At 45.9% G+C, this 26,689-nt stretch overlaps 1 protein-coding gene and 1 non-coding gene across 17 annotated transcripts in view; one reads left to right on the top strand and one right to left on the bottom strand.

Moving 5' to 3' along the window:
* The window catches only part of Plekha5 (pleckstrin homology domain containing A5), a 199,426-nt gene that overhangs the window by 4,109 nt on the left and 168,628 nt on the right, over positions 1–26,689 (bottom strand). For 9 of the 16 annotated variants that reach the window (XM_045139576.1, XM_045139579.1, XM_045139580.1 and 6 more), the window contains 11 exons: positions 23,125–23,226; positions 20,573–20,684; positions 19,046–19,092; positions 18,059–18,247; positions 15,945–16,065; positions 12,738–12,856; positions 9,682–9,891; positions 8,601–8,741; positions 7,370–7,491; positions 2,166–2,311; positions 9–110 (listed from right to left, as the gene is read on the bottom strand). In XM_045139576.1, the coding sequence (XP_044995511.1) occupies positions 13–110; positions 2,166–2,311; positions 7,370–7,491; positions 8,601–8,741; positions 9,682–9,891; positions 12,738–12,856; positions 15,945–16,065; positions 18,059–18,247; positions 19,046–19,092; positions 20,573–20,684; positions 23,125–23,226 (1,407 nt within the window). In that variant the 3' untranslated portion in view covers positions 9–12. The remainder of the gene's footprint in view (positions 1–8; positions 111–2,165; positions 2,312–7,369; positions 7,492–8,600; positions 8,742–9,681; positions 9,892–12,737; positions 12,857–15,944; positions 16,066–18,058; positions 18,248–19,045; positions 19,093–20,572; positions 20,685–23,124; positions 23,227–26,689) is intronic. The other 7 variants (XM_045139581.1, XM_045139585.1, XM_045139589.1 and 4 more) reach the window with 2 other exon arrangements.
* LOC123456452 lies at positions 3,945–4,068 on the top strand. The gene has a single exon (XR_006634549.1). It is a non-coding gene; the product is annotated as a U6atac minor spliceosomal RNA (small nuclear RNA).

The raw sequence follows: 26,689 nt of genomic DNA, 5'->3' as shown, positions 1-26,689 counted from the left end.
AGACGTACTTGACTACACACACATGAAGTGCGATCCTTCTGTGAGCTGTGGCGCAGCGGGCGGATCTGGCGATGCGGATGCCGAGCACTCAGGAGAGGACAGACTTTTCACTAGAACACACCAAGAACACGGGGGAAGATGAGCCCCTGTGAGACGCACTTGGGGGCTGTCCCTCTACAGTCACACCAAGAACACGGGAGAAGATGAGCCCCTGTGAGACACACTTGAGGGCTGTCCCTCCACAGTCACACCATGCTTTGGGAAGGAAGGGACAGCCTCCTTCGTGTTCTGTTGTGGTTTTCTAGTATGGCAACTGCATGTTCTCCAGGGATCCCCTGAAGCCAGGTTTACTTATTTTTGGCTTTGAAGTAGGTCCCAGGTAGCCGCAGAGATTTCACTACTGCACTCGGGTTCTGGCTTGCCATATAATAACCAAGAGGCCAGACAAAAAAGGTGAGAAAGCCCAGCTGGGCAAGGTGGCCACACCATTAATCCCCACAACTAGGGCGACAGAGGTAGGAGGATCACTCTGAGGATGAGGCCAGCCTAGGCTACAGAGTGAGTTCCAGGTCTGCGTGGGCTGGAGACAGACCCTGCCAAAAACCACCACCAACAGAACAAGTGGGAACTCCTGTCTCTGTGCTCACTGCCTTAGCAACAGTCAAGCCGACAGACAAGACAGAGTGGAGGACTTCACACGGGAACAGTGGTGATGCAGCAGCAGGTGCTTCTTGTGTAAGGTACCGAAGCTGTCCTGCTCACAACTCCACCTCTTTCTAAGAACATCCCAGGGGCTGGAGAGATGGCTTAGAGCTTAAGTGCTTGCCTGCAAAGCCTAAGGACCTTGAGGCTCGATTCCCCAGGACCCACGTAAGCCAGATGCACAAGGGGGCACACGTGTCTGGAGTTTGTGTGCAGTGGCTGGAGGCCTCTGGTGCGCCCCTTCTCTCTCTCTCTGCCTCTGCCTCTTTTTCTCTCTGTCTATCACTCTCAAATAAATAAATAAAATAAAATAAAATAAAAATAAATAAGCCGGGTGTGGAGGAGCACGCCTTTAATCCCAGCACTTGGGAGACAGGATGTGAGTTCAACGCCACCTTGAGACGACATAGTGAATTCCAGGTCAGCCTGGACTAGAGCAAGACCCTACCTCAAAAACCAACCAAACAAACAAAAAGTCAGTCAGTCAGTCAGTCAGCCAGCCAGCCAGCCAGCCTGTCTGTCCATCCGACTGTCCATCCATCCATCCATCCATCCATCCATCCATCCATCCATCCATCCATCCGGGAGGGGGGGAAGAAAAGCAATACTGGTTATATGGTCCTAACCTTCACCTGCACCTTCCAAAAATCATAAAAAAAAAAAAAGAAAGAAAGAAAGAAAGAGACTAAGACTTGGGAAGAGTCTAAAGACATGAGGTAAGGACTTGTCTGGCCTGGGCGAGGCCTAGCGTGCACACGGAGCATCACATGAGATCACACAAGAGGCAAGGAGCAATGGGGCTGGGAAGACGGTGGTTCAAGGTGCTTACTGCCAAAGCCTGCTGGCTTGGGTCCAATTCCCAAGCCAGTACATAAGCTGGATGCAAAAAGTGGCCGAGTATCTGGTCATGTGCAACACCCAAAGGCCCTTGCACACACGAGCACACCCTGCTTTAAGCAAGCAAACCTTTGAAGAGGAGCGTGAGTGAGTGAGTGAGCGAGCAAGAGGACAGCATGAGACACTTTCCATCTACTTTCTAGCACACGGGAGACAACGAATCACAGCCACAGGCCACAGCAAACCCTCGCTGTGGGCCCCCGCAGAACTGCGTCCCTATTTATATGTGGCTCTTCAAGCGTCCTATCAGCCTTGTGACTAACCCAACATCTTAGGCTTGGGACCAGCTGAGATTTCCACATACTCATGCATGGCACGGAAGAGCTCTGTGAGGCAGTCTTGTTATGTTAGCCCAGGCTGCCCTTGCCCTGCAACCGCGCTGCCTCAGCAGGTGAGTGTCCCCGTGCTCATGCTGGCCTGGCTCAGAGAGGGGTGACAAGCCACTGGGATTCCTGTGGCTTCCTTCTAATCCATTCACATGCCTCAAGACTTATGCAGGCAGCCACATGCAAAGGAAACACCCTGGGGAAGTCCACTCTGACAAGAATGAATGTGCATTTATTGACCTGTTGGTGATGGGTCCTCTCTTGACCTCTCGGGGGCGGGCTCGTAAGAAGCAGTGGCTTTGCGTTGGTCATGAAGACCACACTCCAGGTCTTCCACAGGGTCGCCTTCTGCTGGATGCTTTGTCACATCTGTCTCCACTTGAGGGCTGATGACAATAGATTGGCATGTTAAAATTTCCTGTAGAAAATAAATTTTGGGGCCAGGTGTGGTGGCATATGTCCAGGACTCAGGAGGCAGAGATAGGAGGATCACTATGAGTTCAAGGCCAGTCTGAGACTACAGAGTGAATTCCAGAATTCCAGGTCAGCCTGGGCTAGAGCGAGAATCTACCTTGAAAAACAAAAACAAACAAACAAAAGTAATTAATTAATCAAAAAATAAATAATTCTTTTCTTTCAATCTTTTTTTTTTTCTTCAAGGTAGGGTCTCCCTCTAGCCCAGGCTGACCTGGAATGGACATTGTATTCTTAGGGTGGCCTTGAACTCACAGCAATCCTCCTTCCTCTGCCACCCAAATGCTGAGATTAAAGGCATGCACCATCATGCGCCCCCCCCTTTTTTATTTGCTTTTTTTTTTTTTAATTTATTTGAGAGCGACAGACACACAGAGAAAGACAGATAGAGGGAGAGAGAGAGAATGGGCGCGCCAGGGCTTCCAGCCTCTGCAAACGAACTCCAGACGCGTGCGCCCCCTTGTGCATCTGGCTAACGTGGGACCTGGGGAACCGAGCCTCGAACCAGGGTCCTTAGGCTTCACAGGCAAGCGCTTAACCACTAAGCCATCTCTCCAGCCCTTTATTTGCTTTTTTGAGGTAGGGTCTTACTCTACTCTAACTCAATCTTTTTTTTTTTCCTTTGTTGTGGATATGGGGTCTGGGTATGTAACGCATGAATTAAAAGCAAGGGCCATCATAACTACCTTTTGTTTTGTAGTCTCATTCTAGCCAAGCTGGAACTCACTCTGGCTAGCTTTGAACTCACAGCGATCCTGTCTTGCATCCGCCCTCTGAGTGCTGGGATTACAGGTATGAGCCACCACACTCAGTTATGAACTCATGATTTTTTTTTTTTTTTTTTTTTTTTGGAGGTAGGGTCTTGCTCTAGCCCAAGCTGACCTGAAATTCACTATGTAATCTCAGGGTGGCCTTGAACTCAAGGCAATCCTCCTGTCTCTGAGTGCTGGGATTAAAGGCATGAGCCACCACACTTAGCTCGAACTGATGGATTTTTAACATACTGGTTATATTTTACTTTCCATTACTACAAAAATTGGGCAGAGATATATCTTTCTATACCTTCTCTCCCTCCTTCCCTCCCTCTCTTTTCTGAATTTTTCAAAGCAGGGTCCTGCCCACGCTGACCTGGAACTCACAAGGATTATTATTATTATTTTTTAAACGATAAAACAAATCAAGGCCTATTGAGGAATGAAAGCATGGATGCCAAAATCATAGAGTTTCACAATGATTCTTCTACCTCAGCTTCTCTAGTACTAAGATTAAAGCCATGTGCTACTATTTCTGACTTCAAAGATATCTTTTTATAAGACGTTCCCAGGAGAGAAGGCTGGAGAGATGGCTCACAAGTTAAAGGTGCTTGTTTGCAAAGCCTGACAACCTGGGTTCAACTACCCAGTACCCTCATAAAGCCAGATGCACAAAGTGCTGCATGAATCTGAGTTTGTTGGAGCAGCAAGAGTCCCTGGCATGCACATTCTCTCCCTGACTCCTTGCAAATAAATAAGTATATATATATATAAAGACATAAAGACATCATCAGTGTTGTTATGAAAGGAGAGAAAGCTGCCGCTTTGACAAGGGTGGAAGAGGCCCTCAGGCCTTACAACACGCATGTGGTTAAGGCCCTGCCACCCACTTTGTGTGTGTGTGTTTTCTTTTTCTTTTTCTTTTTTCCCCAAGGCAGGGTCTCACTCTGGCCCAGGCTGACCTGGAATTAACTTTGTAGTCTCACGGTGGCCTCAAACTCATAGCAATCCTCCTATCTCTGCCTCCTGAGTGCTGGGATTAAAGGCATGTGCCACCACACTTGGCCTAACCACTGTTTTTTAAAAGTAAAAGTAAAAGGGTGGGGGGAGACATTACCAAATTCTTTTTTTCTTTATTTTTTGGCCCAGACTGTCAGGCTTTGCAAGCAAGTGCTGACCATCTCTGCAGCCTGGTTTTTATTTTTATTTCTGTAGACCTTGTTGTGGTGCTGGGGTCATGCTTACTAGTCAAGCAAGTGCTCCACCACTAGACCACATCTCCAGCACTGGTATAAATGAACTTCAGACGCATGTGCCCCCTTGTGTATCTGGCTTACGTGGTTCCTTGGGAATTGATCCAGAGTCCTTAGGCAATGCCTTAACTGCTAAGCCATTTCCCCAGCCCTCTTTCTTTTTTCCAGTTAGGGTCTCATTTTAAGCCAGGCTGACCTGGAACTCACTTTGTACTCCCAGGCTGGCCTTCAACTCCCAAATACTTTTAAAAATATTTTTGGGGCTGGAGAGATGGCTTAGCAGTTAAGTGCTTTCCTGTGAAGCCTAAGGACCCCAGTTCGAGGCTCGATTCCCTAGGACCCACATTAGCCAGATGCACAAGGGGGCGCACACATCTGGAGTTTGTTTGCAGTGGCTGGAGGCCCTGGCACACCCATTCTCTATCTACCTATTTCTCTCTGTCTGTTGCTCTCAAATAAATTAATAAAAATAAACAAAAAAAAATTAAAAAATTTTGTTTATATGACAGAGAGAGAGGGGGAGAGAGAGAGAGAGGGAGGCAGAAACAGAGAAAGAGAGAAGAATGGGCATGCCAGGGCCTTTAGCCACTGCAAATGAACTCCATATGCATGCACCACCTTGTGCATCTGGCTTACGTGGGTCCAGGGTACTTGAACCTGGGTCCTTTAGCTTTGCAGGCAACTGCCTTAACCTCTAAGCCATCCCTCCAGCCCCTAAATACTTTTTTTTGGTTGTTTTTTGGAGGTAGGGTCTCACTCTAGTCCAGGCTGACCTAGAACTCATTATGTAGTCTCAGGGTGACCTTGAACTCATGGCAATACACCAACCTCTTTGCCTCCCAAGTGCTGAGATTAAAGGCGTGCGCCACCCTGCCCAGCTCAGCCCCTAAATACTTTTAAAATTCAATCTTGCTATTCACTGAAGAAGCAAAGGCATTCCTAAGATCAAACCCCAGCATACCTGGAGTTTGACCAGCAACACTGATCTTTTGTCCCATGAGTGGGACTCGTATGTACCAGGCAAGTGATCTGCTACTGAGCTAGTTATCCAAACATCAGCATTTAATTTTGTTTAAGTTATGAAGTTAGTGAGGACAGTGTAGACATGAGAAAATAGAAAAAAGCAGGAAAGAGGAGAAGACAAGAGAAGTTTCTTCCCACGGAGAACAGAAGTCTCAGGACTATGGAGGAAGTGAAGAGGAAAATGGCAATAATTTTTTTAAATGAAGGGTTAGCTTGATACACAGTTAAGAAATACACCTATGGACTAAATAAAGAGACGCCTTGGCAGTAAGGCACTTGCCTGCAAAGGCTAACTATTCAAATTCAATTACCCAGTGTCCATGTAAAGCCAGATGCGCAAAATGGCAATGCATCTGAAGTTTGTTTGCAAGTGGCTGGCAGCCCTGTCACGCCCATTCTCTCTGTCTCTCTCTGCTTGTAAATAAATAATAAATAAAAACATTTTTAGCTAGGGTTGGAGAGATGGCTTAGCGGTTAAGGTGCTTGCCTGTGAAGCCTAAGGACCCATGTTTGACTTCCCAGATCCCACGTAAACCAGAGGCACAAGGTGATGCATGCATAAGGTTGCACATGTGCACAAGTTGGTGCCCATGTCTGGAGTTTGATTGCAGTGGCTAGAGGCCCTGGTGTGCTAATGCTCTGTCCTTCTCTATTTCTCATAAAAATAAATCATAACAAAACATAGCTAAACGTGGCACATGCCTTTAATTCCGATACTTGGTGGTGGGGGAGGGGGAGAGAGAGGATCGCAATGAATTTGAGACCAGCCTAGGAGTACTGCAGAGTGAGGTCAGCTCAGCCGAGGCTACAGTGAGAACCTACCTGGGGAAAAAAAAGAAATCTGGGCACAGTGGCAAAAAACCAAAAAACAACCAAAGAAAGAAACAAGTATGTGTTGTGTGTGTGTGTGTGTGTGTATATGTGTGTGTGTGTGTGTGTGTGTATATATATGTGTGTGTATATATATGTGTGTGTGTGTATATACATATATACACACATATTAATAAACAAAACAAACAAGCAATAAAACAGGAAAGGTATGCACCACCATGGTCTGCCTATTTTATTTATTAATTTAAAATACTTTTATTTATTTGAGACAGAGGCAGACAGAGAAAATGGGTGCACAGGGCTTCTATTCACTGCAAATGAACTCCGGATGCTTGTGCCACCCTGTGCATCTGGCTTACATGAGAACTGGGGAATTGAACCTGGGTCTCTAGGCTTTGCAGGCAAGTGCCTTAACGGCTAAGCCATTTCTCCAGCCCTGTTTGTTTGTTTATTTACTTTTTGAATTAGGATCTCACTTTAGCCCAGGCTGACCTTAGCATTCTTTGTTTCCAGGCTGGCCTTGAACTCACAGTGATTCTCCTACCTCTCCCTCCTGAGTGCTGGGATTAAAGGCATGTGTACCATCATCCCTAGCTCAAAGTATTATTATTATTTTTTAATATATTTTGGCTTATGTGGGTCCTAGGGAATTGAACCTGGATCCTTTGGTTTCACAGCCAAATGCCTTAACAGCTAAGCCATCTTTCCAGCCCTCAAACTGTTATTTATTTGCAGGTAGAAAAGGAAGAAAGGGGGGGAGTGAGGGAGAGAACGGGCACACTATGACCTTTTGCACTGCAATCCAACTCCAGATAGATGCAGCACTTTGCGCATCTGGCTCTATATGGGTACCGGGGAAGTGAATCCAGGCCATCAGACTTGGTAATCAAGTGCCTTTAAGTTCTGCTCCCTATCCCTCTCCCAGCCTTATTATTCACATTTTTACAAGATAGGAAACTATAGCTTAGGAAGGCTGTTTGACTTGCTCCAGATCCTATGTAGTTCACTTAGCTTGGACTGGAATACATTATTTTGTTGACTCTGAAGGTTTACCATTTTAAAAGAATTATACAGCTTTATGAATGATTCCTTTAACTTTCTTAGTTATTACCTGCATGTATCATCTTCAGGTATTTTTTCTTTCATTCTTTCTTTATCCATCATATCTGGAGTTATTCCATTTGGCTCAGGTGTGAAAAGCGTTTCATAAAAAATACTTTCAGTTCTTTTAAACTATAAAATAAGACAAAAAATTTTTTTCAAAGCATTCTTATCACACTCAATATTAGCAAAGTTGAAATGATTCTGAAAAACTAGGGGCTGTGGAGATGGTTCAGTGGGTAAAGAAGCTTACTTGGGAAGCCTGCTGGCCTGGGTTCAATTCCCCAGCACCCACACAAAGCCCAACACAAAGTGAGGCATGCATTTGTGACCCTGTGACAATGGGAGGTGGGCCAGGAGAATCTGCAGCTCTGAGGTCAGACTCATTTGCCGTGGGAAGAGAGCCGGACTGGGACTCGTTCAAAGTGGCGCACAGATGCCACAGGCTTGCCCTCAGACCCCGCGCTCACGCCGCACACTCCCTCCTCCCACATGCAAAGAAACTGAAAAGAATTACAAACAACTATGTTCCCAATTATACCCTATGTTAAATATTTACGGATGTAGTCAAATCGTAACATCACTCACTCCTAAAGTGCAAAAGGTAATTTATACAAAGAGACACATGATACACATTGCTAAGACCTAGCTATTGAGATATTTTACACACACACACACACACACACACACACACACACACACACACACACACACACATTTTGGTTTTTCAAGGTAGGGTCTCACTTTAGCTCAGGCTGACCTGGAATACTCTATGTAGTCTCAGGGTGGCCTTGAACTCATGATGATCCTTCTACCTCTGCCTCCCCAGTGCTGGGATTAAAGGTGTGTGCCACCACGCCCAGCCTGAGATATAATATTCTTTAATCGGGTAAACAATATTTTATTCCAGTTTTGATTATTTATTTGCTTGTCAGTTGATGTTTATTTATTTTTATTTTTGGTTTTCCGAGGTAGGGTCTCACCCTGGCCTAGGCTGACCCGGAATTCACTATGTAGTCTCAGGGTGGCCTCAAACTCTCGGTGACCCTTCTACTCTGTCTCCCGAGTAAGTGCTGGGATTAAAGGGGTGCACTTCCCTGCCCCCAGCTAGTTGATGTTTATTTTTAAGTGGCTGAATATGACAATGAACTGAAAGGGAATCTGTCATCTTGTCTGGGCTTACAGCCTAACACTCTGTCGATCTGTTTGTTCTGAACTCTGGAGAATCTCCACGTCTCTACCTGTGTGCTGGGATCTGCACTTTGGGGTCCAGCTTCTCTCAGCCGAACAGTTTCTGTTGCTGGAGCCTCGTGGTTAGTCTTTACATCGTTTTCCCTGCAGACAGCCTCCACATCCTTCAAGTTATCTTCCCTCCTTCGAGCCTGCTCCAAAGATATAACAACAGTGCTAGTCATGTAATTTTAACTTTTTAAATTTGTAAAAAATATATCTTATTTATTTATTTGAGAGAAAGAGAGAGAGAGAGAGAGAGAGAGAGAGAGAGAGAGGGAGGGAGGGAGGGAGGGAGGAAGGGAGAGAGATAGAAAGAGAGAGAGAGGGAGGGAGGGAGGGAGGGAGAGACACACTGACTGGGCATACCAGGGCATCCAGCCACTGCAAACGTTGTGTATCTGGCTAATATGGATACTGGAGAATAGAACAGGGATCCTTTGGCTTTGCAGGCAAATGCCTTAACTGCTAAGACATGTTAAATATGTAATTCTGCGATTCTAAAACTCAAGTGAGCTGAATGTGGTAGTTCATGCCTCAGACCCTAGCTCCTCCGCAGTTACCAAGTGCTCATTCTCTATCTGCCTTCTCCCACTCATTCTCTCTCTCATAAAAAAATAAATAAAACAGGCTAGTGGTCTGTTACTACATGCCTGCAGCTCTCCTTGCAGTATGCTAAATAACTCTGCCTTTTCCTTTCTTCTCTTTTTTAAAGTTTTTTAAATTTTTATTAGCATTTTCCATGATTATAAAAAATATCCCATGGTAATTCCCTCCCTCCCCACCCCCCACACTTTCCCCTTTGAAATTCCAATCTCCTAACTTGCTTTTTTTTTTTTAAGGTAGGGTCTTACTGTAGCCCAGGCTGACCTGGAGTTCACTATGTAGTCTCAGGGTGGCCTAGAACTCACAGTGATCCTTCTAGCTCTGCATTCTGAGTGCTGGGATTAAAGGTATGTGCCAACCACCATGCCCAGCAAAACCTGCCTTTTTTTTTTTTTAGGGGGGAACCCACAAACAAAGAACAGTGGTATCAGACGCATAGAACTCATTGAAGAGGCATTAAAGATAACAAACAGTCAGTCAGTATACCTGAGCAACCCTGCATGTATTATCGCACACATCTGAAGGACTTGTTAAGGGTGACTGGTCTGAAACACCAGTGACGCTTAATCCTTTCTTCTTCTCTCTCAGGCAGGCCTGTTGATGTCTCCTAATCCTCTCCATCTGCTCCTCCACAGTCATCCTAGGCCGGGCGCTCTCAGCCAAGCAAAGCTGCTCCACTGCACTTCTTGGCCTCTCCTTGAAGGTAAAGTAGTTTATGAGCAGACAGAGTCAAATCTGAGAAGTGTGTGACTATAAATCATGTTTTCAAAGTCAAAACTGGAGGTGTTGAACATAAGGTAACACCAGAAAGGCACCACAAGTCATTTTATTCTTAACTGGTAATTGATGCATGGTCCATGCTAGAGAAAAGGAGAAGATAAGCAGGAGGAGAGAGGGGAGCTATAGATCTGGCTCAGTGGTTATGGTGCTTGCTTGCAAACCTGACAGCCTGTGTTCAATTCCTCAATACCCAGGTAAAGCCAGATGCACAAAGTGGCACATATATCTAGAGTTCATCTGAACTGCCAAGAGGTCTTGGCTCAGCCATTCTCTCTCTCCTTGTAAATAAATCATTTTTAAAAAGGGAGAGGCTGGATTTGGTGGCAGACACCCCTAATCCCTGCACTCAGGAGGCTGAGGCAGGAGGATCACAAATTTGAGGTGGGCCTTGGCTATATAGCAAGTCTGAGGTCAGCCTGGGATCTAACTTTGGTTTTTCTTCATAGGGTCTTCCTCTAGCCAAGGCTAGAATTCACTACGTGCTGGTCTCGAACTCTTGACAACCCTCCTACCGCCACCTCCTGAGTGCTGGGATTAAAGGTGTGTACAACCACATCCAGCCAGACTCTGTTTAGTTAAAAAAATTGTTTTTTCCTTATTAGTATATGTGCATGGATATAGGTATGCCTTGGTCTCACCATATAAACAGAATGCCAGACACTTCTGTCACATTTTGGGTCTGGCTTTACGTGAGTGGCTGGTAAACTGAATCCAGGCAAGCGGGCTTTGCAAAGAAGCATCTTTAATATCTCCCAACCTCTTGTTTTAGTTTTTTAAGCAGGGTTTCATTCTAGCCCAAACAGACCTGGAACTTATTCTGCAGTCCATGCTAGCCTTGAATCCATAGAGACTCTCCTACCTCAGGCTCCTGAATGCTGGAATTAAAGTCATAAGCTACCACCATCTATCTTAAGAGCCCCCATTTCTTTTTCTTCATAATTTATTTTTATTTACTTATTTGAGAGCGACAGACAGAGAGAGAAAGAGGCAGAGAAAGAGAGAGAATGGGTGCGCCAGGGCCTCCAGCCACTGCAGACGAACTCCAGATGCATGTGCCCCTTGTGCATCTGGCTAGGGAATCTGTACTAGGGAATTGAGCCTCAAACTGGGGTCCTTAGGCTTCACAGGCAAGCACTTAACAGCTAAGCCATCTCTCCAAACCCCCGTTTCTTTTTATAAATTATTATTATTTGTTTATTTTCAAGCAGAGAGTGGGGGAGGGGGGGAAGAAAAGAGAAGATGAGTGTACCAGGGCCTCAGCCACTGCAATAGAACCCAGGTAATTAGGCTTTGCAGGCAAATGCCTTAATTGCTGAGTCATCTCTCCAGCCCCCACCCACCCTTTTTCTTTTCTTTAATTGTTCGAGGTAGGATCTCACTCTAGCTCAGACTGACCTGGAACTCATTCTGTAGTCCCAGGCTGATCTTGAACTCACAGTGATCCTCCTACCTCTGCTTCCGGAGTGATGGGATTAAAGGTGTGTGCTACCAGCTAAGAGCCTGTTTTATTTATTTATTTGAGAGGCTGATAGATAGATATATAGATAGATATATAGATAGATAGATAGATCAATAGATAGACAGACAGAATGGGTGTGCCAGGGCTCCAGCCACTCAAACAAACTCTAGATGCATGTGCAACCTTTTACATCTGGCTTATGTGGATCTGGGAGAATAGAACCTGGGTCCTTTGGCTTTGCAGGCAAATGCCTTAACCACTAAGCCATCCCTCCCAGCTCAAATTTCTAAAAACAAAATACAACATAGCAAAGGGCCAGGCGATGGTTCCGTAGGGGAAGCACCTGCTATGCAAGTTGGAGACTGGAGACCAGACCCCAGCCATGGAAAACGACTCAGTAGCTCGTGTCTAAGCCCAGACCCCAGCCATGGAAAACGACTCAGTAGCTCGTGTCTAAGCCCAGTGCTCCTATAGCACGAGGGAGGCGAGACAGAATTCCTGGAAGCTTGCTGACCAGCCAGGCAGACTTACCCAGCAATGAACAAGAGACCTGCCTCAAACAAGGTGGCAGGCAGGGGCCAATACCTGAGGTTGTCCTCTGATTGTCAAATGTCCCCCAGCACTCAAACAGAGGAACACATGCACTCACGACCGCAGACGTACACATATACACATGGAAGACAAGAGCAACAACAAAAAGGGGCTTCAGGGTATATCTCAAAGGTGGAGTGTTTGCCTAGGATGTGTAAGGCCCCAGATTCCACACTATGTACTGTAAAAACAAGGAAACCGATGGACTAGAGAGCGGGCTCTGTGGTTAAGTGCACTTCCTGCAAAAGCATGAGGGCCAAGACCCCCGACATGTCAACCTGTAAAACTCACATCAACAGCTGACATGCCTGTAACCCAGTCCTATGGGGGAGCAGAGACTTGGCAACTGATAGGCTTGCAAAAGGCAAACTCTGGGATTAGTAAGAGACTCTGCGGCAGGGTAAAACAGGCGGGTAAGTGGTGAAGGGGTGCCTGATGTGGTTTTTTTTTTTTTTTTTTGAGGTAGGGTCTCACTCTAGCCCAGGCTGACCTGGAATTCACTATATAGTCTCAGGGTGGTTTTGAATTCATGGCGATCCTCCTACCTGTGCCTCCCGAGTGCTGGGATTAAAGGCGTGCGCCACCACACCAGGCAGATGCACCAAGTTCTTATGAGCATGTGAATAGATTTCTGATAAAACTCTAAAAATGGAAGGCTTAAGAAAGCAGTAAATAGGCATAAGACTCCTAAAGTTATGTTCGAGTTACGTACCGTTCTTAGATCTACAACCTTCTTTGTTTTCCTCAAGGTCACATAGGACGCTATCGTGGAGGACTCGGGTGTTGGTGATCTCGTTCTCGGAGGGATTACTCCCACAGGAAAGTGTGAGCCTGAAAACGTAAGCAGCAGCACGTAATACAGAATACGCTCACACGGTGTGCACAGTGTGGCCTCCTTTCACACCCTCATTATGGAATACGCTCACACGGTGTGCACGGTGTGGTCCTCCTTTCACACTCCTCATTATGGAATACGCTCACACGGTGTGCACGGTATGGCCTCCTTTCACACTCCTCATTATGGAACATGCTCACACGGGGTGCACGGTGTGGCCTCCTTTCACACTCCTCATTATGGAACACGCTCACACGGTGTGCACGGTGTGGTCCTCCTTTCACACTCCTCATTATGGAACACGCTCACACGGTGTGCACGGTGTGGTCCTCCTTTCACACTCCTCATTATGGAACACGCTCACACGGTGTGCACGGTGTGGTCCTCCTGTCACACTCCTCATTATGGAACACGCTCACACGGTGTGCACGGTGTGGTCTCCTTTCACACCCCTCATTATGGAACACGCTCACACGGTGTGCACGGTGTGGCCTCCTTTCACACCCTCATTATGGAATACGCTCACACGGTGTGCACGGTGTGGTCTCCTTTCACACCCCTCATTACGGAATACGCTCACACGGTGTGCACGGTGTGGCCTCCTTTCACACCCTCATTACGGAATACGCTCACACGGTGTGCACGGTGTGGCCTCCTTTCACACTCCTCATTATGGAATACGCTCACACGGTGTGCACGGTGTGGCCTCCTTTCACACTCATTATGGAATACGCTCACACGGTGTGCACGGTGTGGTCTCCTTTCACACTCCTCATTATGGAATACGCTCACACGGTGTGCACGGTGTGGTCTCCTTTCACACCCTCATTATGGAACACGCTCACACGGTGTGCACGGTGTGGCCTCCTTTCACAACCTCATTATGGAACACGCTCACACGGTGTGCACGGTGTGGCCTCCTTTCACACCCTCATTATGGAATACGCTCACACGGTGTGCACGGTGTGGTCTCCTTTCACACTCCTCATTATGGAATAAGCTCACACGGTGTGCACGGTGTGGTCCTCCTTTCACACCCTCATTATGGAATACGCTCACACGGTGTGCACGGTGTGGTCTCCTTTCACACCCTCATTATGGAACACGCTCACACGGTGTGCACGGTGTGGTCTCCTTTCACACTCCTCATTATGGAACACGCTCACACGGTGTGCACGGTGTGGTCCTCCTTTCACACTCCTCATTATGGAACACGCTCACACGGTGTGGCCTCCTTTCACACTCCTCATTATGGAATACACTCACACGGTGTGCACGGTGTGGTCCTCCTTTCACACTCCTCATTATGGAACACGCTCACACGGTGTGCACGGTGTGGTCTCCTTTCACACCCCTCATTATGGAATACGCTCACACGGTGTGCACGGTGTGGCCTCCTTTCACACCCTCATTATGGAATACGCTCACACGGTGTGCACGGTGTGGTCTCCTTTCACACCCCTCATTACGGAATACGCTCACACGGTGTGCACGGTGTGGCCTCCTTTCACACCCTCATTACGGAATACGCTCACACGGTGTGCACGGTGTGGCCTCCTTTCACACTCCTCATTATGGAATACGCTCACACGGTGTGCACGGTGTGGCCTCCTTTCACACTCATTATGGAATACACTCACACGGTGTGCACGGTGTGGTCTCCTTTCACACTCCTCATTATGGAATACGCTCACACGGTGTGCACGGTGTGGTCTCCTTTCACACCCTCATTATGGAACACGCTCACACGGTGTGCACAGTGTGGCCTCCTTTCACATCCTCATAATGGAACACGCTCACACGGTGTGCACGGTGTGGCCTCCTTTCACACCCTCATTATGGAATACACTCACACGGTGTGCACGGTGTGGTCTCCTTTCACACTCCTCATTATGGAATAAGCTCACACGGTGTGCACGGTGTGGTCCTCCTTTCACACCCTCATTATGGAATACGCTCACACGGTGTGCACGGTGTGGTCTCCTTTCACACCCTCATTATGGAACACGCTCACACGGTGTGCACGGTGTGGCCTCCTTTCACACTCCTCATTATGGAACACGCTCACACGGTGTGCACGGTGTGGTCCTCCTTTCACACTCCTCATTATGGAACACGCTCACACGGTGTGGCCTCCTTTCACACTCCTCATTATGGAATACGCTCACACGGTGTGCACGGTGTGGTCCTCCTTTCACACTCCTCATTATGGAATACGCTCACACGGTGTGCACGGTGTGGTCTCCTTTCACACCCCTCATTATGGAATACGCTCACACGGTGTGGCCTCCTTTCACACTCCTCATTACAGAGCCTTTTATTTAGTTTTTTTATTTTTTTTTTTGTGGTGTTCAGGATTGACCCAGGATTTTGTGCAGGGTAAGCCTGTGCTCTACCACTGAGCTATACTCCCAGTCCTTCTGAATTTGACAATCAGAAGTCAGGTTTGTTATTTGAGAAGAACTGAACACAAATGAACATATGTCTGCAGGTCCAATCCCTAAAGAGGGAGATCTGGTCTCTCTCTCTCTCTCTCTTTTTGGGTAATATAGGTGCTGCCCATTAGCCATTGATTGTTTGGAAACTAACGGTGACACTTTTCCTTAAACTTCATAATCTGTAGTTCAGCCTGCTTCGTTCTTTCTGTGTGTCTACTTAATTTCATTTGTTTTGAGACAGTCTTGCAATATAGTCCCCATCAGCCTCAAACTCATGGCTATCCTCCTGCCTCAGCCTTCCAAGTGCTGGGACTACAGGTGTATGGCACCATGTATGGCCCCAAAAAAGTCATTCAGAAATCCATGAGATTCCAAAGTTTTCAGATATAGGATTGGACTTTCATATTTACTGGCTTAAGATGTAAACTGAGGCCAGGTGTGGTGACGCACACCTTTAATCCCAGCACCCAGGAGGCAGAGGTAAGAGGATCGCTGTGAGTTCGAGGCCACCCAAGACTACAGAGTAAATTCCAGGTCAGCCTGAGCTACAGCAAGACATTACTTCAAAAAACAAAAGAAAGCAAAAAATGTAAACTGAATTTATTCCTAAAATGTCTGATAAAGAGATGAAATCCCAAATGCTGACCTTTAACAACTGGTGTCTCCATTTCAGAAACAGGCTCTGCTTTTTCTTCTCCATTAGACTCATCAACTTCGGCCACTGTAGTTAACTCTGGTTCACTTTTGTAAAGTCTATAATCTGGACCCTTGAAAGGAAGACGTGTAATTACAACAGGAAAGGGTACACATTTGTTTTTATAACATTCACCTTGGACTAGGTAGGCAGTTCAGTGATAGAAGCTCTGGCCCAGTATGTGCAAGGCCCTAAATTTAATTAAAATGAGCTTGCCTTTCAAGACTCAAATTGTAAAAAATAAGCTTTAGTTGACTACCTCAGACATAACACAATACATATGTGACAACTAAGTAACTAAAAGATTTCCCCCACAAAATATTTTTTTGTTTGATTATGCGTTTGTGTGTGTGTGTGTGTGTATTTTGTGGGGTTATTTATTTATTTTTGGTTTTTCAAGGTAGGGTCTCACTCTGGTCCAGACTGACCTGGAATTAACTATGTAGTCTCAGGGTGGCCTCAAACTCATGACGATCCTCCTACCTCTGCCTCCCAAGTGCTAGGACTAAAAAGCGTGCACCACCACGCCAGGCATTTTTTTTGTGGTTTTTTGAGGTAGGGTTTCACTCTAGCTCAGGCTGACCTGGAATTTACTATGTATTATCAGGGAGGCCTCAAACTCATGGCAATCCTCTTACCTCTGTCTCCCGAGTGCTGGAATTAAAGGTGTGTGCCACTCCGCCTGGCTTGTGTATAATATTTTTGAGGCAGGGTCTTATGTTTGCCTAGGCTGACTTGAACTCAGTGACCTTCCATCACAGCCTCTCAAGTTGTTGGATGAGCTTGAGTCGTCATGCCCTACTCTCCTCCAAAGATTTATATTTTTAAAAATATTTTATTTATCTATTTGAGAGAGGGAGGGAGGAAGAGGCAGAGAGAATGGGTGCATCAGGGCCTTAGCCACTGTAAATAAACTCTCGATGCATGCGCCCCCTTGTGCATATGGCTTAGATGGGTCCTGGGGAACTGAACTGGGGTCCTTAGGTTTCACAGGCAAATGCCTTAACCTTTAAGCCATTTCCTCAGCCCCAAAGATTTATTTTATGTTTATTTATTTTGTCTTTTTTGAGGTAGGGTCTCACGCTAGCTCAGGCTGACCTGGAATTCAGTATGTAGTCTAAGGGTAGCCTTGAACTCACAGCGATCCTCTTACCTCTGCCACCTGAGTGCTGGGATTAAAGGTGTGCGCCACCATGCCCTGCTGATTTCTTTATTTATGTTAATTAAATTCTTTCTCAAAACATTTCTGCCTAGTAAAACTTATTGTTTTAAGATAACAAACATTGAGCTGGGTGTGGTGGCGTACTCCTTTAGTCCCAGCACTAGGGAGGCAGAAGTAGGAGGATCACTGTGAGTTTGAAGCTAACCTGTATATTCAATGTCAACCTGGGCTAGAGTGAGACCTTACCTTGAAAAATGAGGGAAAAAACAAAGGAAAAAAAAGAATAGAATCTTTCTTTTAGGGCAAATCAGTTGCATGTTTGCATGAGTATATATGAGTGTCTGTGGAGGCCAGATGTTAACAGCAGATGTCTTCCTCCATGGTGTCTCATACAGCCACGGCTGAGCTCTGAGTTCTCTTGCCTCTACCTCCTGAGTGTTTTTTAGTTCTGGAGAAGGGACTCACAGAGTAGCCCAGCCTGTCCTGGAACTCAAAATGCTTCGGCCCAGTTCCATGGTTTTTACTCCTCTTAGCACACACGGGTCACTAGCCTCCTTTACTGTTTCGTATTTCCAGCATGCTCAGGCTAAACAATTTTGTCACATCCTACCTTCTGATATAAAGATCCAACTTGTCTATATTATTCTAAAATGCTATATTTAAAATATGGCTCAATCAACATGTACAAAGCAACCACTCTATGAAAACATTAAAATTATGAAAATATTAAAAAGTGAGAATGATAAGACAAAAACAGGAAAAATAAAGAAAAAAGTTAAATGGAAAAGAAAAAGCATTAGCTAAAAGTGGAATTATAACAAAAAATAAGCTGGATTATGAGGTAAATTAATCTCAAAAACAAGAGGGCGTACATGACTACTATGTGGCTAGTCTAGCCACTTACACAGTGAGATCCATTTCTTGGATATCCTTGAACGTGATGACTCTTCTTTTCCTCAGGCAGATGCACTGGGCCCCTGCTATAACAGAGCAAGGAGCTGCTATCACTGGGCAGAGGGGGGACTATGGGAGGCTGCTCTGTAAAGTCATAAGACCGAGGAAGTGGAGGCCGAGGCGGGGCTACTTCCCCTTCCTAGAGATTGTAGAATAGTTACCTTATTTAGACAGACAGACGGAGTTAAGCACACCTAAACTCTGTAATCCTATATCAACTTAAAGAAACTTTAATATAATTAAAGGGACACTGCCAAGCAAAAAATCTCACTGGAAAGTGAGACCAAACATTTTTATGATAGCCAACAACCACATTTTTAATATGGTTGTATCTGCTTTCCCCCCCTAATGTATAGGCTAGCTTTCCACACCAAAACAGATCACTGTGTGAAACTACCACACTTCACTTTAAAAAGAAAAAAAAAATTCTTAAAAAAAAATCTTTTTTTTTGAGATATTTTGAGAGAAAAGAGATAAATGTGTCTCTTTGATACACAAAATCCACACAATTAGGTTGACAGTGTCTCTTTGGAAGTGTGATTTCTCTAAGCCATGCACAACCGAGCCAGCGTCTCTACGCAGATTTACTAAGTATAAGAAACCACAACAAATATTCAAATTAATCATAAAAACTACAACATTTAAACATAGTTCAAAAGCAACCTTTTCTTTTTGCATTAAGGAAAAAAAATCATGTTATAACCACCAAGTCATTGAACAAATAACATCTCAAGATTCAAATACCTTAAATATAATTTCTATTTTTTTCCCTTTTGTTTTTTGGAGACAGAAGCTCACTATGTAGCCCAGACTGGCCTCCAACTTGTCATCCTCCTGCTTCACCATAGTTCTTTCAAGAATACAGAAGACTTAATTACTTCTAATATCACATGGTAAACATTGAAGATAAATTAGTAGAGAAACAATGCAGACTTACCTCACTTCTGTATGGAACTGTTGAGAATGGCTTCGACCCTGCCGAACCTGTTAGAGAAGGAGAGAACGTAGCTACTTATGCCCAACGCACAAGGAGTCACTTCTTCTCTCTCCTACTCCATAGACTGGTTTTCCTGGAACTCACGACATGGTTCCGGATGGCACCAAACTCATGGTGATCCTACTGCCTCAGCCTCTCAGTGCTAAAATTACAAGAAAGCTGCCATCTCGGGTAAAGCCTTCAGCATCAGGAAGAATGATTTCAGAATTTGAAATTCATCACTTTTTTTTTTTCCAAGGTAGGGTCTTACTCTATCTAGCCCAGGCTGACTTGGAACTCATTCTGTCTTCCAGGCTGGCCTTAAACTCAGGGTTATCCTCCTACCACAGCATCCTGAGCTCTGGGATTAAAGGTGTGTGCTACCATGCCAACTCACTGCATTTTAAAAATAAAAATTTAGAAATGCAGTTTATTCATTTACGTATTTCATTATTTAGAGAGTGTAGGTAGTCCACGCTAGCCTTCAATTTATTATTCTCCTGCCCATTCCCATGACAAGAAGGTTCAGGAAAGCACCTTTAATGGTGAGCAACCTCTCTAACCCCATTCCCCCTACAAAGGGTTCAGGAGAGAAGCACCTTTAATGGTGAGCGACCTCTCTAACCCCATTCCCCCTACAAGGGGTTCAGGAGAGAAGCACCTTTAATGGTGAGCGACCTCTCTAACCCCATTCCCCCTACAAGGGGTTCAGGAGAGAAGCACCTTTAATGGTGAGCAACCTCTCTAACCCCATTCCCCCTACAAAGGGTTCAGGAGAGAAGCACCTTTAATGGTGAGCGACCTCTCTAACCCCATTCCCCTACAAGGGGTTCAGGAGAGAAGCACCTTTAATGGTGAGCGACCTCTCTAGCCCCATTCCCCCTACAAGGGGTTCAGGAGAGAAGCACCTTTAATGGTGAGCGACCTCTCTAGCCCCATTCCCCCTACAAGGGGTTCAGGAGAGAAGCACCTTTAATGGTGAGTGACCTCTCTAGCCCCATTCCCCCTACAAGGGGTTCAGGAGAGAAGCACCTTTAATGGTGAGCGACCTCTCTAGCCCCATTCCCCCTACAAGGGGTTCAGGAGAGAAGCACCTTTAATGGTGAGCAACCTCTCTAGCCCCATTCCCCCTACAAGGGGTTCAGGAGAGAAGCACCTTAAATGGTGAGCGACCTCTAACCCTATCCCCCCTGACAAGGTCAGGACAGAAGCACCTTTAACGGCTGAGCGACCTCTGACCCCATCCCCTGACAAGAAGGTCAGGAGAGAAACAGCAGGGAACAGGTCTGACTGCTTGAGCACTGTGGCACTGGCCATTTCTGCACGAGGACACAGGCTGCTTTTGTGTGCTCATGGTAGCCAGAGTTCCTGCTGTGTGCTGGCTCAGTGCTACCAAAGGGTTGGTTTTCTCATGAAAAGCGCAATTAAGAAGCAAAGATTCTCAATCCCTTGTCTATCCATTGAGCTGTTCGGTGCCGAGTGGCTCACCTGCTTCTGAAAAGCCTCTTTGCTGTTTGTGTTTGCTCAGCCCTTCCATGACATCCTGAATTCTCCACAGTTCTTTCTGAATCTGAGCCCGTTGGATTCCTGCTGACTCCGTCTATGAGAAAAATGAAGAGAACACAGGTCTCTGATTATATACTTAAAATGAGAACTACAGAGAGTGTGTCAAGTTTTAAGCATATTCAGTATGACATATGTGACTTCTAAGTTTGTAAAGCAGGAAAAGGTATACGCCTTTAGACTCAGTATAATAATTTGTACCTTTAAAAAATATTTTTATTTATTTATCGGAGAGAGGGAAAGAGATGGGGGGAGAGAGAGAGAGAGAGAGAGGGAGGGAGGGAGAGAGAGAGAGTGAGTGAGTTAGAATAGGCATGCCAGGGCTCCCAGCCACTGCAAAGGAACTCCAGACACATGTGCCACCCTGTGCATCTGGCTTACGTGGGTCCTGGGGAATCAAACCAAGGTCCTTTGGCTTTGCAGGCAAGCTCCTTAACCGTTAAGCCATCCCTCCAGCCCAGTATTTTGTACCTTTGCAGTAAGCTTTGCCTACATTACTCATATCCCAAGAAGGCACACTGTTGGAAGGGACTATATGAGGCATATGAAGGAGGATGAAACGGAAAATCATTAAGTTAAAACAAGCTCCTGAGGGAACACAGCAAGCAAAGGAAGGGTTCATTAGCAGTCCCTCATCTGCAGGATATGGTCCATGGTGTCAGACCCACAGCTGACCAGGGTCTCAACACAGCACAGTGAATGGAAGCTGTGAGGTGCCGGGACGTGCTGCTTGAGAACATATACACGCTAGCCCAGCCTGTCCTGGAACTCACTACATACAGCACTTACTGAAAACAACTAATGCTGTCTTTAGGATTTTTTTTTTTTTTTTTTTTTGAGGTAGAATTTCACTGTGGCCCATGCTGATGAAAGACTCACTCTGTAGGCCAGGCTGGGCTTGAACTTATGGTGATCCTATTACCTAACCCGTTCTCCCACATCAGTGCTGGGGTTAAAGGTGGGAGACACCATGCCCAACTTAAAAGAAATAATAATAAAAAAAATTGATCTGTAACCATAGAGAGATAGAATGGGTGCATCAGGCCTCCAGCTGCTGCAAACAAACTCCAGAGGCATATGGCTTTTTGTGGGTACTGGGGGAATTGAACTTGGGTTGTTAGGGTTTGCAGGCAAGTGCCTTAACCACTAAACCATCTCTCTAGCCCTAAAAAAAATGTGTATACACACACACACACACACACACATACACATTTTTTTTGGGGGGGGGCTGGGAAGATGGCTAAGTGGTTAAAGGCACTTGTTAGCAAATCCTCTTGACCTGGATTCAATTCCCTAGTAAGCCATGTACAGCCAGATACACAAAGTTGCACATGTATCTGGAGTTCGTTTAGAGTGGCCAGAGGCCCTGACGTGCCCATTCTCTCTCTCTGCTTGCAAATAAACAAATAATAAATATACGTACATGTATATATACCTGGTTTTCTGAGTTTTTCAAGGTAGGGTCTCACTGTAGTGTAGGCTGACCTGGAATTCACTATGTAGTCTCATGGCGATCCTTCTACCTCTGCTTCCCAAGTGCTGGGATTAAAGGCATGTGCCACCAGGCCTGGCTTAAAATTTTGTTTTAATTTATTTTAATTAATTAGTTTATTTGACAGAGAAATAGGGAGGGATGAAGGGAGGGAGGGGGAGAGAGAATTGACACGCCAGGGCTGCCAGCCACTGCAAATGAACTCCAGATGCATGTGCCACCTTGTGCATTTGGCTTATTTGGGGTCCTGGGGAATTGAACCTGGGTCCTTTGACTTTGCAGGCAAACGTTGTAACTGCTAAGCTATCTCTCCAGCCCCTAAAAAAGTGTTTTTTAAAATGAAAATTACTTGAGTTGGGTAGATGACTCAGTGGGTAAAGGCACTTGCTTGCAAAGCTTGCCAATGGGTTTAACTGCCCAGTACCCATGTAAAGACAGAAGCAGAAATGGTGCATTTATCTGAGGTTTGCAATCCTGGTGTTCCCACAGTCTCTTTCTCTCAAATAAATAAATAAATAAATAAGCATTTACAAAGAACAAAAACTGCTTGATAAGTTCATGAAATTCATTGGGCCTGGTGGGGGTGTTTCAAGTTCCACCACTCAAGAGGCTGAGACAGGAAGATACAGAGTTCAAGGCCAATATGGACCATGATAGTGAGACCTTTTCTCAAAAGGAGCAAAACAACAACAAAGCTAACAGAACAATTCACAGCCAACAACTCAATACCACCTGACACAGGTAGGGTACGAATGAGTGTGAGGCGCGGGGGACCCTGAGAGCTGCGCCAGGGCACGGTGAGAGGTCCGCACACAGGAACCCGGTTTCTTAAGCAAGGGGTGCATGCTTGTTCCAGAACGTGCCGGCTGCAGCCTTTGGAGTCCAGGAGTGTAAACACGACGGGGTTCACACGTGCCTGTGCAGGGCGGGTTGCACACTACTAGCCAAGCAGTTGGCGCGACGTCCGCGCGTCATGCCTGCACACCTGCACGTCGCCGAGGCGCTCCAGCCGCTCCTGCGCCTGGCTCCTGGTGGCGGCGACGTCACACTCCAGCCGGCCGTACTCTCTCCACGCCCGCTCCAGCTCCTGAAAGCAAGCAGCGCGCGTTACTTTAGTGGGCAAGTGTGCTCTACGTTGGGTCCGCACTACACTATCACTTACTGTATTTTAGAACATTGTGTGGTTTATATTCGGCAAAAAAATCAATTCTTCTGGCAGTGCTGGGGTGTGAACTCAAGAACATGGTGCATCCTAGGCGGGCACCCTGTGGCTAATTCCTAGACCTAAATAAAAACTTCTGTAACTCACACTTCTTTACTGTTCTCTTTTTTTGCAAGGAACACTTATACTATGTTGCAGTTGCATTGAAACTTCCCGGGGCCAGCCGCCACTCTGTTCACGACAGGACAGGACAGGCGCTGCCAGGCCCCGCCCCCTCAGCAGTCGTGACAGTGAGAGGCTGTGTGTGTGTGTGTGCGCACGCGCGTGTGTGTGTGTGTGTGTGTGCACGCGCACGTGCGGGGGGGGCGGGGGGCTCTCCTCTGTGGCTGCGCCACTGGCAGTGGTGGGAGGAAGGGTCGATAAGGAAAGGTGATGTGGGGCGCATATGATCAAAATGCAATATATTTGTATGAAAACATCAAAGACAATTTTTAAAAAAACTTTATTGACAGCTTCTGATTTATTTATTTTTATTTATTTATTTTTTTGAGGTAGGGTCTCACCCTAGCTCAGGCTGAGCTGGAATTTACTATGTAGTCTCAGGATGGCCTGGAACTCCCAGCGATCCTCCTACCTCTGCCTCCAAAGTCCTGGGATTAAAGGCGTGCGCCACCATACTGGGCTCTGAATTTTTTAAAATTTTATTTATTTGAGACAGAGAGAGAGAGAGAGAGAGAGAGAGAGAGAAAGAGAGAGAGAGAGGGAGGCAGGGAGGGAGGGTGAAGGAGAGGGAGAGGCACAGATAGGGAGAATGGGCGTGTCAGGGCCTCCAGCCATTGCAAACAAACTCCAGATGCATGTGCCACCTTGTGCATGTGGCTTATGTGGGACCTGAGTAATGGAACCGAGGTCCTTAAGTTTTGCAGGCAAGTGCCTCAAACAATTAAGCTACATCTCAGTCCCCTCCTTGCTTTTTTCTCAGCAAAATTCATTGTAAAACCTGCCAAAATAAAAACTTTAAATACTTTTAAATTATTTTTTGCAATTAGAGAGAATGGTCGAACCTGGGCCATCAGCTCCTTTAATCACGGAGCCCATATCTCTAGCCCAATTTAAACAATTCTGAAAGAAATTACTATATTGCCAAGAATAAGTTAAAATGCTTCTGCACAATAATATTTATTAGGGGCTGAAGAGATGCCTTAGCCATTAAAACACTTGCCTGTGAAGTGTAAACACTCAGGTTTCATTCCCAGGACCCACATAAGCCACATGCACAAGGTGATGCGTGCATCTGGAGTTCATTTGCACTGACTACAGGCCCTGTTGCACCCATTCTCTCAGGGTGGCCTCGAACTCATGGCGATCCTCCTACCTCTGCCTCTCAAGTCCTGGGATTAAAGGTATGTGCCACCATGCCCAGCTTGTTTATTTATTTGTAAGTAAAGAGAGACAGAGAGAATGGGTATGCCAGGGCCTCTAGTCATTGTAAACAAACTCCAGATGAATGCACCACCCGATGCATCTGGCCTTACATGGGTACTGGGGAATCGAGCCAAAGTCATTAGGCTTTGCAGGCAAGATCCTTAACCACTGAGCAATTTCTCCAGACCCCTAAATCAATTTTGTAATATATATTTTATTTATTTTGTGAGAAAGAGAGAGAGAGAGAGAGAATGAATACGGGTATGCTAGAGCCTTCAGCTGCTGAAAACTGTGCGCGCCCCCTTGTGGCTCACGTGCAGCATTGAGTGCTTGCGTCACTGTGCATCTGGTCGTGTGGGACCTGGACATTTGCTTATAGTTGTTTTAAAATATATTTTATTTATTTGAGAGAGAGAGAGAGAGAGAGAGAGAGAGAGAGAGAGAGAGAGAAAATAAGTATGCTTGGGCCACTACAAACAAACTCCAGATACATGTGCCCTCTTGTGCATCTGGCTTATGTGGGTCCTGGGGATCTGAACTGGAACTGGAACTGGAATCCCTTGGCTTTATAGGCAAACGCCTTAACTGCTAAGCCATCTCTCCAGCCCTACTTTCTTAATTTGGGGGGGGGGGGCAGAAATAGACCCGGGTCTGACACTGCAAATCAACTCTAGACACGTGTCCCATGTCAGAAAACCAATTAATCAGTGACAGCTGGGGCTGGCAATGTAGCTCTGCAGTGGAGCACGTTTCTAGCAAGCGCAAGACTCTGGGTTTGATCTATAGCACCTACACACCCTCACCCCCCAAAGGTGGGAGGCCTCGGTGCTAAGATCTGTGTAAAAGAGAAGGGACAAAACACCCGAGCCACAGCTCAAGACATGAGGGTACAGGGCTGCTGAGAGAAGCCCAAGCACAGCTGACTGCTGGCTGGCACGGAAGGGTCCGTCGGGACAGTAGAGAACAAGAGCTGGCAAGATGGCTCAGTGGTTGAAGCCACTTCCCTGGAGAGTTGAAAGCAGAGAATGACATTGGAAGAGGACAAGCATTAGCTGTCAATGCCAGTTAAATGAAAAGCTCAGTGTTCCTCTGACCCCATCAGTCAAATCAAAATACTGATTTTGGGCTGGAGGGATGGCTTAGCAGTTAGGGTGTTTGCCTGCAAAGCCCAAGGACCCAGGTTTGATTCCCCAGGACCCACATTAGCCCTTTGCATGTGTCTGGAGTTTATTTGCAGTGGCTGGAGGCCCTGGCATGTCCATTCTCTCTTTCCCTCTTTCTCTGTCAAATAAATAAATAAAAATAAAATATTAAAAAAAAACACTGACTCCTACTTTATAAACAAATGATTTTGTGTCTATTCTTCTAATACCAATTTTGGAAGATTCCTTCAGCTTTAATCTCATCAGTTTTCAAGGAATTTCTCCAGCACGGATGGGAAGCTTGTTAAAACTATCTTAGCAGGGCTAGTAATGTGCTTCTGTGTTTAAAGATGTTTCACAAAGCCAGGTAAGGTGGTGAACGCCTTTAATCCTAGCACTTAGGAGGCAGAGGTGGGAGGATTGCCATGGTTTTGAGGCCAGCCTGGGACTGAATATAAGTAAGTTCCAGGTCAGCCTAGGCTAGAGTGAGACCCTATCCTCAAAACAAAACAAACAAAACCAGGCATTTTATAAAGCATGCTGACCTGGGTTAAATTTCCCAGTACCCACATAAAGCCTGTTGCACAAAGTGGTGCATGTGCCTGTAGTTTGCAGTGGCAGCCGGCCCTGACATGCCCAGACACTTTCTCTCTCTCAAATAAATAAAAATACTAAAAAAAAAAAAAAAAAAAGCTGGGCATGGTGGCTCACACCTTTAATCTCAGCACTTGGGAGGCAGAGGTAAGAGAATCACCATGAGTTTGAGGCCATCCTGAGACATGAATTTCAGGTCAGCCTGGGCTAGAATGAGACCATACTAC

Source organism: Jaculus jaculus, chromosome 22, assembly GCF_020740685.1.
Source record: "Jaculus jaculus isolate mJacJac1 chromosome 22, mJacJac1.mat.Y.cur, whole genome shotgun sequence".
Lineage (NCBI taxonomy): Eukaryota > Metazoa > Chordata > Mammalia > Rodentia > Dipodidae > Jaculus > Jaculus jaculus.
This window is presented reverse-complemented; position numbering and strand designations above follow the sequence as displayed.